Consider the following 16,135-nt stretch of genomic DNA (forward strand, 5'->3'; position numbering starts at 1 on the left):
GGGGGAATACTGGGGCAGTTGCCCTTCACTGTGACACCATATATGGAGTTAATCAGGAACAGCTAGTCCAGATTTACTCCCTTTGTAGACAAGCCTTGAGTTTTTCCTGAGCGTTGCATACTCCCAGTATAAAATGGGGACAATAGCACCTCCTTTCTCTCATCCTTTGTCTGTCTTGTCTACTCAGACAGTAAAATCTTCAGGGCAGGTCTGTTTCTTACTATGTGTCCATGCAGTGCCTGGCACAGTGGGGCTCTGATTTCAGCTGGGGCCTCTAGGAAGCTACTGTAATATAAATAATAAGCAATAATGTAATCAACACAGCACAAGATACAGCTATCCAGACAGTCCCTGCCCTGGGCAGTTATTCAGTCCTTCTCAGCAAGTCCAGTCAAGCCAATTACATTTAAAGACACACCAGACACATTTGGCCATAACAAACCTTCACCCCACACTCACCATGACTCTTATGAGTTTTGCCCATCCCTGTAGGCATATGCTTGGATTCAAAGAGATATCTTATGAAAGGGGTCTTCTGGATGAATGGGGCTGTGAAGGGACTAATATTGCAATATAGCTTAGCTTCTGAGAGTCCTCCCTTCCATTGCTGTGTCAAGCCCTTATCAGACTGAGTTTATCCATTTGAAATGTAAACTCCAAACAGTGTGACCCTGACTGTCCCCAAAATACAAAAAGGGAGTTATCTAGGCTAGGTTGATGCTAGAGTGCAAACTAAAGCAGGAATTAGGTGTGGGGTGGGGGATTAATTTCTATCAAGACTTCTTTCATGTAGCACAACTTTTTATATCTGTGACCTAGAGACAAATTAATGGTAGGCAGAGATGCATCAACTCTGGAACTTCAAATCCCATAATATTAAAGTGTGTTTAAATCTGAAAATTATATAGAGTTTTTTGGACAATAACAAAGATTAAAATGAGTACCCTTGCAACTACATGGTCACTAGGAGCAGTGCACTCAAGTGAACACAGCAGTGCAAGAGGACTCTAGAGACCTGGGCTCTACATTTCCCCTCTCCATGCCTCAGTTTCCCATCTGTAAAATGGGGATAATGATACTGACCGCCCTTGTAAAGCACTCGGCGATCTACTGATGAAAAGGGACACATAAGAGCTAGGTATTATTATATTTAGAGTAACAGTGTCATTTTATATCTTCTGGCTCCCTAGATTCCCTAGCACCTCATTTAGCTATGGGAGCAAGGGGTTTGCAGGACTAGCAGGGGGGTTTGCCATATACAGACCTGTAATGTGATTTCATTTGATGTGAACAGGTCTACAGAATAATCCTATTTTCAAAGGGGAGAAAAGATCTTTTGTTTCAGAAAGTCTTTGCATGGCACATTTAAACTGATTGATGCATTTATATTAGTGTGCACCCGGGTGTGAGTTCTGACTGTAGAGAATACAAGGTTTGGCTTATGCCAGGATGCCTTTAAAATCAGGACACAATTTAGGAGATTTGGGTAATTAGACACTATATCAAAACTACAGAAAATGATAGAAAGAGATGAGAGAACAGAAACTTCACTCTTTTTTAAATTTTTTTTATCAGAAATAATACATTCAGAAAGGGCATGATGACAGCACAGATACACCTCCCATCTTACCTCCATTTAGGTAACTTTCCTGCAGCAAAGAAAAGATATGGTAATAGAATAAATAAGAAATGCCACTGCAGGTGCCTCCAAGAGCATACATGAGCCACTCTCTAGGGAGAGCCTGAAATCAGATCAGATACTAAGTAAAGTCCATGAGTTGTAACCACTTAAACAAGCTAGAGGTCATGGATTTGGTGGAATTTATAAAGTCTTCAGGTGTTAAGTTCAGTTGTACCCATGCAGCATACCCAGAGATGCACATTTTGGGTGCAATCCTACAAGATGACCAGTGACCTTCACTACCACCGATATCAGTGATAGTTGATAGTACTCAGCACTCAACTCTCTCAAAAATGTGTTTTATTTTCTGTGAAAAAAAATCCAAACTCCTAAAAAGAAAAAAAGAAAATTTTTTGCAGGTGGTTTCTCTCAGAAAAACAAAAATGAGTTTTCTGTTTTCAACAACCAAAAACTGAAAAAAAAAGATGTTTTTAATCAGAAATCCATTTTTCATTCAAAAAAAAAAAACAAGTGTCAAAGAAAAATCTCTGACCAGCTTTCCTCAGCAAGCACCCATACCCAAACTTAGAATGCACACAGAGACTGAGCAAAAGCCTGAACACATGAGCAACCATGCACTGCCTTTGAAATGATATTGGTTAATTTCCTTCCTCTTTGGTGCATAAGGAATAGAGCCCATGAAGGTTAATGGTACTTCTGTATCCTATTGATACAGGAACAGTTTCACTTGCCTCAGGACAAAAGGACAGCGTTTGCTTTTGTGGTAAGAAACTAAATCACGGATGGGATTTCCAGACTACAGTTAAAACTGCACCAACTGTAGTCTGGAGTCATTATTAATCAGAGCTGCTCAAGTGTTTCCAAATTTTTAGTTACATTTTTTATTTCAATTAAAAAAGGGGGTGGAAATGAATTTTTCACAAAAAAATCCTGGAATTTCATCCCTTTTTGACCAGATCTATTATTAACTACAAGGAAAAAAATAATCAAAGGGTGCAGGGCTAGCCACCAAGCCACGTTAAGGACTGTGCAGTCTCATCTCGGCTGCTTTAGAGTGATCCTCTTTCTAATCAATGGCCTTCCCAATTCAGGCTCAATCTAGGAATAAATTCCATGCCCTATATTATACAGGAGGTCAAACTAGGGACCATTTGGTTCTATGCTTGTACAGCACCTGGTCCATGACTGAAACCCCTAGATATGATGGCAATACAAATAATAAATAATAATAATAGATGATCATAGTATCCCTTCTAGCCTTAAAATCTACAGCCAAATTGTGGTAACTGTTATTATGACGAGGAGGAGGAACTGGGCCGACATCCACCAGCTCATTTGGCCCCCGGCCACTGAACCCAGGCTCTCTGATGGTAATAATCTGCTCACGGCTGACCCGGAGCCTAGAGATGAATGGCTCCGAACCCCATTGCCAATTCAGCTCTTTGGCTAAGCACCGGCCTGGCAGGAAGGAGGTGCTTCCTAGCTATGATACAGCTTTTACTTCTCAGTGAGAGCGTCTTAACAGGAAATGATTAATTGTGTAGTAGTTTGATCTGAAGCAGCTGGATGAGAAGATAATGGCGGCCTCAGAACTTGTACAGGTAAAACAAACACATTGGTCCATTCCCATAAGCCATCCAGAGCCCCACGGCTGCCATTGTATATTGATTAGCTGCTGAGATGAAGGTAATCACTTTACATACCAGCACAAATGCCTGCTTTAGGAAAGGTACCTGGCTGTACAAAAGTGCTTCGGTCCTATTAAACATCAAAGGAAAACCTAACGCCTCCTATGAAAGAAGTGAGATTGCAGCGTGATAGAGACGCATACCTACCCACACACAGCCCACTGGCTGACTGCCTGAACCCAAATGGCTAGAAGTGTGCTATCATTCACCCTATGGCTCTGCACAACCTCTCCATAGGGGAGCCAAAGAGTGAAATCACCGTCAGTAACCATGCCACAGCCCCGTTTGCCAGACATATTTTTGGGGGGTAAGACTTTTTTTAAAATAAGAACTATGCAAACTGGAAAAAAAATCTGGAAAATAATGGGAAAAAAGTGAAAAGAAAAGAGAGTGAGCAAGACAGAGACCTCTCCCAGTTTGTGATTCTTAGGAACACTCCATTCTTTAACTCACAGAGGTAGTTTTATGAGATCCAAGTCAATGTTTGCAAAGTGCTTTGAGATCCTTGGCTAGGCTAGGTTAAATGAAGCTTAAAATATTTATTATCAATAAATGTATTTGCTAAATACCATCTTCCCTGGTTTTCTTGTCTGCTCTGTCACAACAGAAGCTCCCCTATTCTTTGGATGGGCCAATCAATTCTTTTAATGGCTTTCCCCGCTCAACTCTCCACATCAGATCACAGCTGGAACCCCAACTAGCTGTAATATTTCAAATAAAACCCCTCACTGTTAATAAAATCTCTCACTGTGCTCACTGGACTTCGGACCTTCTTAAGCACAGCATCCAACCACAAAACACTCAAGGGCAATCAGCAGCCACTCTGACGCCAGATAAAATCTAACAGGCAAACGGCAGCTGGCTGCGAACTTGGAACGTCTGGGCTTATGTTTGCCTGAGCTTGGAATTCATAGTAACCAGTTCATTGGGGTTTGATTTTTATGGCACTGAATGCACAATAGATCTCTTAGCAGAGTTAACTCAAACAGAGCAAATTGATGGCCAAGTTAATGGTGGCAAAGGGAATATTTGTTAATCTTCACAGTTATATTACCCCACTGGAAAGTCACTTACAGGAAAAATATCTGCAAACGAGTAACAGGAGTGTTTTTGTATAGCTGTTCTAAGGGAACAACTGATGTCAAAAAAAAAATCAAGGAAAAAAAGGAAGAAATATAATTAAATTAAAATGAATAAGCCTGGCTCAGGGGACTTGGCCAGGGGTATGGTCACTTTCACCTACAAGCTGCATGTCAGAAGCTGGCACAGACTAGCAGGGACTGAGAGCATCTGGAGGGTGGCCTTTCTCTACAGTTTCATTCCAATTCCTAGCGGTCACTGTCCCTCATCTCCCAAAAGTCTCATCACCTTTACTGACAATCACGGCCAAGATGCCTAAGCACTGGACTGATGACTCCTCCATGTCAAGCACACGGTCTCAGGGAGCATACTGCATAGATGCAGTGCCACTGCCAGTGAATCTAGCATCTTTCACCAGCATGGCAAACCCAATCATGTAACCATTGCTGAAAATGCTGTTGGCCTTTCTTTGTCACTTATTTTTACCTCTTAACCGTTCTGATGAAGATGTTGCTACTCAAGCATTACCATTTCAGATTAAGTGGACTTCTTGGTTACTTAGGCCTCTCTCCTGCTGATGAGCAAGACAAGCACACCACCACATCTGTTTGCATGGGCTCAAAATTCTTTCTGCACTAATCTCTCCTAAAGCCAATAATGTGGGGCCTTATGTTATGGCCCGGATGTAGGCGGTCTGGCCTAGAGGTCAGAGCTAGAGTCAGGTCTAGGGGGCAGAGCAGGTGTCCAGGTTGGGGAACGAAGCCAAGGGTCAGCACCAGAGTTAACTGCTGATCATCAGAGCCAGGAATCAAGCCAAAGTCAGAGCGAGGAATGAAAGCTGAGGGTCAAAGCCGAGGTCAGGTACAAAATGCCAGAGCCAAGGCTCAAATTAGAGCCAGAACTGGTAACTGATGGAAGCAAGGTGTAAGAGCAGGAACTGGAGCAGAGGCAAGGATCAGGAATGGTGCAGGAGTATGGTGGGAGCAGAAGCGAAAGCATGGGTGAGTCAGGAATCAGGAACAGGGGTGCAGGAAGCAGGCACAAGCAGGGACAAGTGCAGCTACAACAGAAAACCACCTTGCTGCTCAGACAGTTCCTGTGCCTCCTTTTGGATTAAATAGCCTGTTAGGACCAATCAGTGAAGCCAGGCAATCCTTCAATCAGCACTCCTGTGGGTGGGGCCTTGGCTGAGGCTCTAGTCCTATGAGCTTCTTCGCCTAGCAAGTTTAGGCAGACGTGGGATGGAGGCCAGGATGTGGTGCCTGTCTGGGCACTCACTGGCCTGGGTTCATGACCTGGCACATCACACCCTAGATGATCACTCATAGACAGGGAGATCTGTGATTTGGTCTCCCTCCAGATCATAATCCATTCGCCTGCCAGCGGCTCTGAGGTGCCAGGGACAAACTGAGCTGTTCTTTTTACCAAGGCTGAAGCTGGCAGGATCAGTGCAACAGCCCAAGGTGTGCAACCGTCAATGCCTTGGTGTCGTGAGGTGGACTGGCCCTCCCCAGACACTCATGGGTGGAGTCCTGCCCCCTGGCTCAGCCCCCAGAGGCCAGGGGCAGGGCCGGAAGTATAGAGGCGGGACCCGGAGGCTCAGTGGGGGCCCAGCCACTGGAGGGGACAGACGCTTCCCCTGAGCTCTCGCGCTGGGAGATGGCAGCAGGCCCACAGAGTGCAGACGACTGGCCCGGACTCACCTGACCCCAGGGGAAGCAGACAACTGGCCCAGACCACCTGAACCCCAGGATGACCTGACCCCGCAGGAGACAGACGGCCAGCCCAGACCACCGGCTGGCCCAACCCCAGCAGAGCTTCTGCTGGCAAGTAAGGCCCACGCAGAGCACCTTACCTCACCGGACCAGCAGGTACCCGTGGAGTGGGGGTGTGGACGTGGCCCTGGGGTAGTAGACCCCTGTTAGGCTGCAGTGCTTGCAGAGGGTTTGTCAGCGTGTTGCGGCTTGGATCCGCACTGACGTGGTGGCAGATCCCTCCGCCACCCATCGGGCCCTGGGCCGGGACGCAGTGGAGTGGGAGGGCCTCCGTCTCCCCTGCCACCCAAGAGGTGGGTGGCAGTCTCCCCCTCCCTCAGATTAGCTGAAGGAAAGTCTGAGGTAACTGACTTTGGGTACAGGCCCAAACTGAGAGACTTTGTTTCCCGCCCAGCTCTGAACCTTGGGCTTATTAATTGCAAGCAGCCCTACCTGAGTGCTGGCTCAAGCCAAAGGACCGCAGCTTGCCTTGAGTTAGGGGCTAGACTACGGGCTCTAGTTTGCCACTGCGTCAAGAAGCCGGGCGAAGGACTCCCGGCTCCCCTGGAAGGGGGAAAGACAACGGAGGTGGGGCAGAGCCGGAGGGCCGCGCCCTGAAGAGGACGCTGCAGTCCAGGAGCAATGCGGGCCCCCACAGACAGAGGAAACAGCAGAGCAAACAACAGGGGAAACACCACCTGCAAAGGATGCTCCAGAGCTGGACAGAGCTAGTTCCTGGAAAAAACAGGAGGAGGCATTGCAATGGTGAGTCCAACCTGTTACACTTGGTCACAAGCCATGCCATCTCTCCTGCATCCACCACCAGGATTGCCAGAGCTCACCAACAAACAGTGCCAGTTAAAGCGCACGGGCAAAAGGCCAGAGCAAAAGCAGCCATGCTCTGAAACAACCCACCAACAGCACGAAGTCTGCCGACAGCCCTACGCTGCCCCAGCAACAGACCCAAAGAGAACCTCCACGGAAGCTGGTGTGGGAACAGCCTGGGGAACAGAACCACACACAAAGGCAATCTGACTTCAGTGGCACCACATTTAGCTGAGATCCCAAATCCAGGCCCCAGTTCTGCAGCTGAGACCCATCTCTAATATAGATTGAGGTGGAAAATACTCAGCCTCTCTAGCTGCCCAGATCAGGTTGATACATTACAAAGCTTGCACTGGTCTCCAGTTTTATAAAAGCGTGTTTGTTCACAACCAATATTAGGGAAGAAATTTGATTGGGACTTTTTCTTTCCAAACAGCCTGAAAGAGAGAGTTGTTACAGTGGGAAACATTTATGCCATACTAAAAGTGGCATCACATATACTTTCAACATAAAATAACCCGTGGCGGGCACTTTAATGGGCTAAGCTGGAAAGAAAGCCCTGCGACGTCTGTTAGCATGAGGTACTCGTATACTGTATTTTCTGGCCTCTCTGCCTGGCCAGGTGGCTCTGTAGATAAAGAACAGCCTGACTAATGCTGGACTTTCATCTCAATTGGGATAAAAGTCTGTGATGTTGCCAAGCTTTTCAGGCTTAGTTGATGATACAGATCTGACACACAAACACTTGACACTTCTGAGCCTAAATGAAGTGTGCTGACTAAAATGCTCTCTCTTTAGAAAAGGTTTCCCCTTGGGCAAGGAATGCTGTTGAGGGGGCAATGTGGATTAGTGTACTAATCTTCCTCTTTAGAAGACAGAGCCAGATTCTGATTTTACTTATACCAGTGTAAACTGGAATAATTTAGGTAAAGTCAATGGAGTGACTCTGGATTGATACCAATATAACTGGGATCAAAGAGTTTGCCCCTGGGATCAAGCCTCATTCAATCCAAGAATGAAATTAGTAGAACCCCAGAGCCAAACCTCAGCGTTGCTTTGATCTGGGGGGTTGGTTTGGCCCACCTGTAGCGAGGAGCGTGATACATCTCATCCTGGGTCCTCATTTGTGAGCCTCAGCAGAAGGAATAATCAGCTTTGGAGTCATGTTAACGAAGTGTCCGTTGTCTCTGAGTTAAATTAAACAAGGCACGTTTATAATCATCTTGATTTGACCCTCGCCCCTTCTGAGTTCCCATCCAAGAGAGAGCCCAGGGGGACAAATTACGCCTCATCTGGTTTGGATTAACTCCATTTCAGCATCTACCCCTTTCAAATATAGCTGATTGGATAGCTATCACCTCATTATGTGTTCTTCATTTAGATTTCTTTTTGGTATCAACTTTTATTTGTTTGAATGTAGCTCATATATCCTGACTTATGACTCACTGGAATAATAAAGTTGCATGGAGTGATGGACGTACAGAAGCTACATGTTGCATTAAGGCTACACCAAACATTTTGTTTTTTTTTTTAAAGATCAAAATCAAACATAATCTGTTTAACACCTTACAACTAAAACTGTGACCCTGAAGGCTAGAGCTTGTCAAAGCGTGTATTTTCACTTTCCAGGAAAAGTTTCAAAGAAAATGGACATTATTTGACTGTGTCAAAGATTTCCTAGAATGTTTAGGGTTTTTATAAAAAACCTGAAAAAGGTTGGTTTTCGATTGTCGAAAGACATTTTTTATTTTATTTTTTGGTTGTCTAAAATGGAAAAAATTTGGTTTTGTGACAAACCCTTCACAAATTATTAATTTTTTTTTCAATGAACCCACCAAAAAAATTCAGTGAAATGTGTAATTTTCTTACAAAGGTTTCTGTTTTGTAAAAAAAAAAAGCAGTTTTTATCCCCCAAAATTTTGAGATTAAAAATGTCTGACCATCTCTACTAACTGTTTAGTTGCCAAATCACATTGTTCTTTCCAATATGTGTTGTAGTTTAATTTGAATACAACTATATGACCAGTCAGGACTCCTGCTTGGAGAGAGAGAGACAGAGAATCCAAACTCCTCCAGCTTACCTGCACCCTGAAACTATTCCTAATTCCCCAAAGGTCTTGTTCTCCAGAAAGGATCTAAGTCTCACAGGAAATAAATGGGAACAGATGAGAAACACAGTGCATCAAATGTGACTCCCCCGGGGCAACCTTTGTAGTTTATTTGTCAAGTTTCACTTTACATCTGGGAAAAAGAAAAAAGATTGAACTGTATTTTCAATATAATTCACACTCACAGTGATTTACCATTGTGGCTGTTTATTAACCATTTTAGAAGTGATCACGTCTTTCAAAGGATTTAATGTTCTCAGAAAATAGGGGGAAATGACCCAATTCTCCATTCCACTTTATGCTGCTAAAACCCAAGTCATATCCAACTTATGCTAGGCTAGGTAGGATTGGACTAGTAATAAATTGGGGTGGCAAGACCCAGTTTCGACCCATTCATGATTTTACTGAACACAGATTGCATGCAGCACTCAGAGTCCGTGAAATGTACATATCGTGCATTGATCACCGATGGACTGAAATCAAAGTGAAATAAATTGAGAGCAGCTGCTGCCCCCCACCCCCACCGTCCCTTCATCCAGCATCTCCTAATATAACTGCTTGCTTTTGGCTGGCATGTAGCAAGGGGCTGCCCTTGCAGCACTGCCGCTGAATAGCATTACTCACATAGCTCAGCACTGTGGTAAAAGGGGAGAACAAAAAGAATGACTCTTATTCTGACCGAATCGGACATCAGGACATTAAAACTGAACTTCAGAGATAGGAGCCTTTTCAATGCCAATGTGGCTTAATGGGGCCACAAGGTAGTGCCATTCCAGAAGCAATTATATTCTGCAAAATAACAACCCATGCGAGAGGCAAAGGTGGGGGATGAGGAGGAAGACTTTTCTCTGAAGCCTACAGGGAGGTTTCGAAAGGCAAAGTTACCTTTGGGCTCCCGAGAGCGGCCTTTCCAGTCTTTGCAGCAGCACAGCCCCATCTCAGGTGCTGCGTCTCTCCAAGCCTCACAGCCAACTGGTCATCATTATTCCCACGAGACTGCTTCCCATCACGTAGGTACCCCCAGCAGCACCCTAGGCAGCAGGTACCACAGGAGGATGCAAAGGGCCAGAGCTACATCGCTGGCCCCAAATCGAGTCCTCCCGGGCTGTCGGCCAATGCTCAGACATGCTGTTCTCTCTGATCCCCCGGCACGTTTGTAACACTGCTGGCTGGACAGTTTTTCCTGCTTGTTTCCCAACTCGCACCAACCCTCTAAGATGTGCAGCCCAAGCTCATTCCCTGCCAAGTCCTGCAAACATCCCAAACACAAACAGACCCTGCTAATCAATTTGAGAACTAGCAGATTTGCCTCGGGTCTCCCCTCCTTTATCTCCTATATTTCTGGCTGGCCCTGGTGCATTTCACTGGCTCCTTTGCCTATTAAACGTCCACCGCTTATTAATTATACGTGCCCCTCTCTGAAGGAGTGAAAGGCCACGAGAGGGGGCTTTATGTGAGCAGCAGATGCCTGTTCTCTGATAGCCGGAGGGCAGCAGACAGATTCTGAATGTAAATCCTAAGTGTGCAGAAAAAGACACCAGAAAGGCCATTTAACCTCATGCAAAACGATGTCAGCAGAAGAAAGAGACGTCTCATTCCCCTGCCTTTCCCCATATTAAAGCCTTAACAGTATATCTCCGAGACTCTCTGTAGATATTGGGAAGCACCGAGGCCTGTGGAGACCTTGCTTTCTCTTAAAGGTCAGTGCCACTGTAGCAATATTCCATGGGGTTACTTAAACACCCACTTTTAATTGCATTAACCCAGCAAAGCACCAGCCACACAGACGAGGCTGTCACATTCTGACGTGTGTTTCAGGTCAAAGGGAAAAGGTTATTAATCACGCTGAGGTTTACTGACTCTGATCATTGCAGGTTTGTTTTCTAGGCTGTTCATTTCTCAGTTTTAAAACAGGCAATGTCCCTGTTTCTTGAAGACTTGCTGCCTCATAGGATTGAATCCCTGCTGTACATTTGACAGTGCAATAACCCAGCTTTGTTTTGCTTCGTGCTTCTGATACACCTGGGCCCCTGTAAAGAGTTAGGGTTGCAGAGCTCAATAATAAGGGACAGCAGAGGGAGAGAAATTAGGAAGCACAAGCAAAAGATTGGACAAGAAAGAGATACAGGAGAGCAGTTCCAGGGGGCAGGAGGCCAAGCTGCAGAACTGAAGGGCCTTTCAACAACAGCAATGAAGACATGTAGGGGATCAAAGAGACACAGAGAGACTGGCTGGGCAAGATTATGGAGGATTTTAAAAACAAGGAACCCCACCTTGAAAAACAATTAAATCTATTCAGGATGGGCCTGATCCTGAGAGGCATACAGGACCTGTATCTCCTATTGATTTCAATAAGAGTCTCAGGTGCCTAGCAGGTCTCTAGACTGGGTTCCCAAAGCAGAAGAGATTATCCCAAAGCAGCCAGAATGAATTACAGGGTGAAAGTTTACTTGCTCTCCAACTAGTCAAGGTTCTTCTTCTAAGTGATTCAGAGGGAAGAGGTCCCTGCTGGGCACGCTGTTGCTATTGTTAGTTAGAGCCATCCCTAAATGCCAGCATTCTGTACTGACAAAGCACCAGGTGGTAGGAGATGCAAGTCCAGCTTTCCCAACCAACTGCTGCAAGAGAATCAGTTATTCTGTCTGTCTCCTCTTACTCGGAGAAACAACTGCAAGCCACTCTGAAATGAACTTCGACGGGTAAGCAAATCCTGTTCGGAAATGACTTTTAGCCGTCAGCATCTCTGAAACCTTTCACAAGGAGAAAACAGAAGTCTGTGCAAAGAAAGCACTAACAAAGCAAGAACCAGCTCTCTTCTCTGAAGCAAGATTCATTTTCTGATCTTGCACTCCAGCCAAGGAGTGGGAGGGTGCACACACAAACCACCTGTCCACAATGCCTGGGTATTAAGCTGGCAAAATTCCGAGTTCAGCACAAAACCAAACTCCAAACAGTCCACAGGAAAGAGGAAGCTTTCCACTTGCTGGGCTATCTATATAACACATTTTCACTAGGTTCCCCCTGACTGCCAGGTCAGAGAGGAGTGGGGAGGGGTTATGGGCAGAGCACACTGTGCACCAGCAAACCCTGTCTAGCAGATGGGCCCTTGGGAGCAAAAAACATGCAGCATCAAAGTGGATTGGCTCAGCAGCCAATGAATACAGCAGGGAGAGTGGAGTTGCCACCTAGATGTGTTCATGGATGTAAAGATGACTCTGAGAACATCATCCATCAACCTATTCACACTGAAGTTAAGAAAAAGGTGTCTAGATTCCAAGACGGATTCCAAAGCTCTCATCACAGACTCTTTCTCCCAAAGATGGACAAGAACTCTACTGTGTGCCTTCATGTCAGTGGCTTGATGCCCGGGACAATCCAACAGATCCAGGAGGAGGAGCCTGAAGTGATAGTACTTACTTGTTGCTGGCCAAGGAGGAGGCCATGGTTGTTGGATCTAGCCTATCAGGAAGTCAGTCTTGCAAGGTCTGATCTTGCAACAGGAGCCAGAAAAAATGGAAGCTGCGACTTCCAAGAAAAGACAACAGGAGAGTTACTCTGATGAGCTGATGAATACTTTATTAGCCAGCTGCAAAGCCTCAGCAAACAAGATGTACAGCAAAAGAAAGACAAGATTCAGTTCCTGAGGCAGGGATATCAATAATGTAATTCCTGAAAAGATTTTCTACTCAAAGAAAGTAAAATTCCAGGTAAGCATAGGTCAATTTGTACTGTGGGATATCTGGAGATAGTCATACCTTTCCAGCAACAGAAACCAAATACTCTGTGGTAATGAAGTTGTTTGATGAGACTCTTCATCCATGTGCATCAGTTTTCCCATAAGTAAAATGGGGATAATGGTACTGACATCCGTCATAAAGCACTTGGAGATGTAAGGATGGAAAGTGCTATAGAAGAGCTAAGTAATATTATCATAATGGTCAATTAAAGATGACCATTATTCTGCATAATATTAGTGGGAATCACTCAAACTGGCTTTGGATTGCCATAGTGTTTAATGTTTTGGCCTTTTAAAGGTATATTAATTGTATATCTTTCTCCTGAACTGCACTTACCAACTTGGACTTTAGGCCAAGATTTTCAAAAGCTGATTTCAACTCCTGAGTAAGTGATCTTATTTTCAAAAGAGCCGAGCACTTAGCAGCTCCCATTAAGGCAGTTGGTGCTGCTGGGTGCACAGCATTTTTGAAAAACCAGCTGACATATTTAGGAGCCTAAGGGCCTGTCTACACTAGAAAGATCCACCAGTGTAACATATGTGGATGTATCTTATGCACTGATTACGTGTGTTTACACTGTTGTGGTTGCATTGGTATGAGCTACCTTTTATTTGAGCCATAACTTTAGGCTCCTACTTCTGAGAATCCTGGCCTACAGCTTTGTTTGAGAGAGGAAGGGGTTTGTTCATTTGTTTTGCGGTTTTTATTTATTTATTAATAATGGAGACTGGTGCTTCTAAAACAATAATCACTGATAACTTTGCTTAATTATCAAAAGTGGCCCATGCATGAATTTCCAGCAGGACCTAATGAGATGGAAAGTTTGGAGGGTCAGTAACAAGGTGCTTTTGGCTAGAGTGGCAGTTCCCAGACTGTGGTCAATGGAGTATGTGGGGAGCTGGCCGATCGCATGGCTCTTGATCTTCCTCCTTGTTTCCAGCTCAGAGAAGCAGAACAGATGGGAGGGAGCTGGCTATAGGCTGCCCACTCAGCCATTCCATGAAGAGCGGGCACTCGGGGGAAGCTGGCTAAAGCTCTGCTCTCCTGCTTGCATTCTGGGGGTGCTAGGATCATGCAATTATGCTTGCTGCTACTCCCCTGTCGCAGCTCAATTCTGGATTTTATGGTTTGTTGGTTTTTGTTAGAGGCTCTTCTAGCAGCGTTTACTTTCCATTTCCTAATGTGGAGACAAATGCTTCCCGAATGATCCTGCTGTGTTCTTTTCACGATGCCCATATGTGCCATGGCTCTGGCTGCTGGGGAAACGCTCCCCTTTTTCATTTTAAACACTGCTGCTGTGTTTACAGTTTCTTTCTTTTTGTTTTCAAATCCTTCCTCAAGGACAGAATTTGGTTGGATACTGATAAGTGCCAGTGTCACTGTACATCCCTAAAGGAAAACGAAATCAACTGTAGGCCCCAGACAGAACAGCAAGAGACATGAGCCAATCTGCCAGCTACTTTACAGCAGACACATATCCAGAAAACTAGCCATCAGGCTTCTACAATGTCTGTACTGGGAATTAAAGGAGGAATGAGTTAACGTTGACACAAGTTTTTCCAGATAAAAAGCAAGGGGTCTGCTTCAGATGATTTCATAGGTATTTATACCATGCTATATACCACAGTATCTGAGCACCTATGTGGTCTCTTCTAAAGCTAACCACCTAGGAATCTATAGGTGATTAAATTCTCTCATTTGCTCAAGAGTTAGAGGGAGTTAGAGAGCCGGTCACAGGGTGAGCTGGCCCTTTATGGGCAGTTGGGATCAGCCTGGATTAGCCTGCTTCTCAGGTGATGGGACTGAGAGGCTGCGGGATGTCATGGTCACGTGACCTGTGGGGCTACACTATATAAGAGAAACCTGTGGATGAGCCAGACAGAGCTAGGGTGGGCTGTAAAGGACTGTGACTCACTGGGAGGAGGTCTGTACAGAGGGTAAAGCCCTGGAAGATTGGCTTTTGCTCCAGCAGAGGACAATTCATTCAATAATATCGGGGGGTAGGGGAAGGAATAGAATTGGCTGGGAAGAATGTAGGCTGAGGCAATGGATGTGCCCAATGCTGCACCAGGTAAGCTGCTGCTACAGGCCCCAGTGAACCCAATGCCTCCTCGCCCATGAAACCTAGTGCACAAAGGAAATGTAATCCTAGCTCCTGACCTTCCTGCCTCAGCCAGCTGTAGAGTTATAGTAATTATCCAGAGATGTGTGCACCTGTGACATTCTCTAAAGTGACATGGTAAAGCCCACTGAATGCATCTTAAAGCACAAAGCAAGCAGCAGCCTGAGTAATGCCCAGGGGAGAGGAGCAAGGAAAAGAGACAGTACTGGGATAGAACAGAATCCTTATGAAGATCCTACTGTAGATAAGAAACACGGGCCTACGTTGGTGTTGGGTGGTACCGAGCTTGAGTCACCTTCATTTTCAAGAGGACAGGGCAGAGTGCTCAGCACTCTATGAAATTCAAACACCCTCAAGATATCAACTGGGCACCCAAAATAGTGAGTCACTTCCTAAAACGTAGACAACTCTGTGAATTCTCTCTCATTTTTTGTGATGGTGAAAAGTGCTGGAGAAAAAACATTGAAGACCAATGGTCTCTATCTATCAAAGGCAAGGTATAGCACGGTCAGTATCAGTGCAAGCAAACGTCTGTGGATCCTTGTTGTTTACAGAGTGATGGATGGAATAACATGCTCTTGCTCGAGGATACAGAGGTGACCACAAGTGGGTTCCTGATACTACCCAAACTCACCTGATGTGATATGGCATCGCAACATCGAGCAGATACGGGATTTACCCCCAAAACAAAGACACCGTGTGTACCCGCTCTGGCTGATCCGAATTCTGAAGTTCAGGACACTGTAGTTCCAATGATTCCTAGCATGGAGGAACCAGAACATGAATTGTCATCTGAAGCATCTGCTCAAGGGTCTACTCCAGAATCTGAGAGATGTTACCCTGTGCAGCAAAGGAAACCACCAGAGCGACTCAATTTGGAATTGAAATAGTTGATAGTTAAGGCTGACGAGTGATACAGAGACAGAATAATCCTCTCATTCTGTCTGGAGTACTCAGATGCGCTATTCTGACCTCCTTAGTTACACTAGCAATTTATAATGTTAGGTTAGACATGTTGGGGGCGGGGGTAGCAACTCAATAAGGAAGGACTGTAATTGTGTGTGTTCTATGCTTGATCACCAGAGGGCATCTGTAGATATCAAGAGCCCTAGTAGTGGAGCAATAGAGAGAGTGTCAGAGCAAGAAGCAATGCAGTAGCTGAATAAAACAAGCAAGTTA

General features: G+C 45.2%; 1 protein-coding gene across 4 annotated transcripts in view; it reads right to left on the reverse strand.

Moving 5' to 3' along the window:
• ARHGAP22 (Rho GTPase activating protein 22) overlaps positions 1–16,135 on the reverse strand; it is a 282,538-nt gene that overhangs the window by 164,461 nt on the left and 101,942 nt on the right. The window contains exon 1 of one of the 4 annotated variants that reach the window (XM_045025805.1): positions 9,983–10,237. The exons of 2 other annotated variants lie outside the window; for them this stretch is intronic. In XM_045025805.1, coding sequence (XP_044881740.1) covers positions 9,983–10,034 — 52 coding nt within the window. In that variant the 5' untranslated portion in view covers positions 10,035–10,237. Of the gene's footprint in view, positions 1–9,070; positions 9,190–9,982; positions 10,238–16,135 lie in introns of those variants that run through there. One more of the 4 variants, XM_045025808.1, reaches the window with a different exon arrangement.

This window comes from Mauremys mutica, chromosome 7 (genome assembly GCF_020497125.1).
Source record: "Mauremys mutica isolate MM-2020 ecotype Southern chromosome 7, ASM2049712v1, whole genome shotgun sequence".
Taxonomy (NCBI): Eukaryota; Metazoa; Chordata; order Testudines; family Geoemydidae; genus Mauremys; species Mauremys mutica.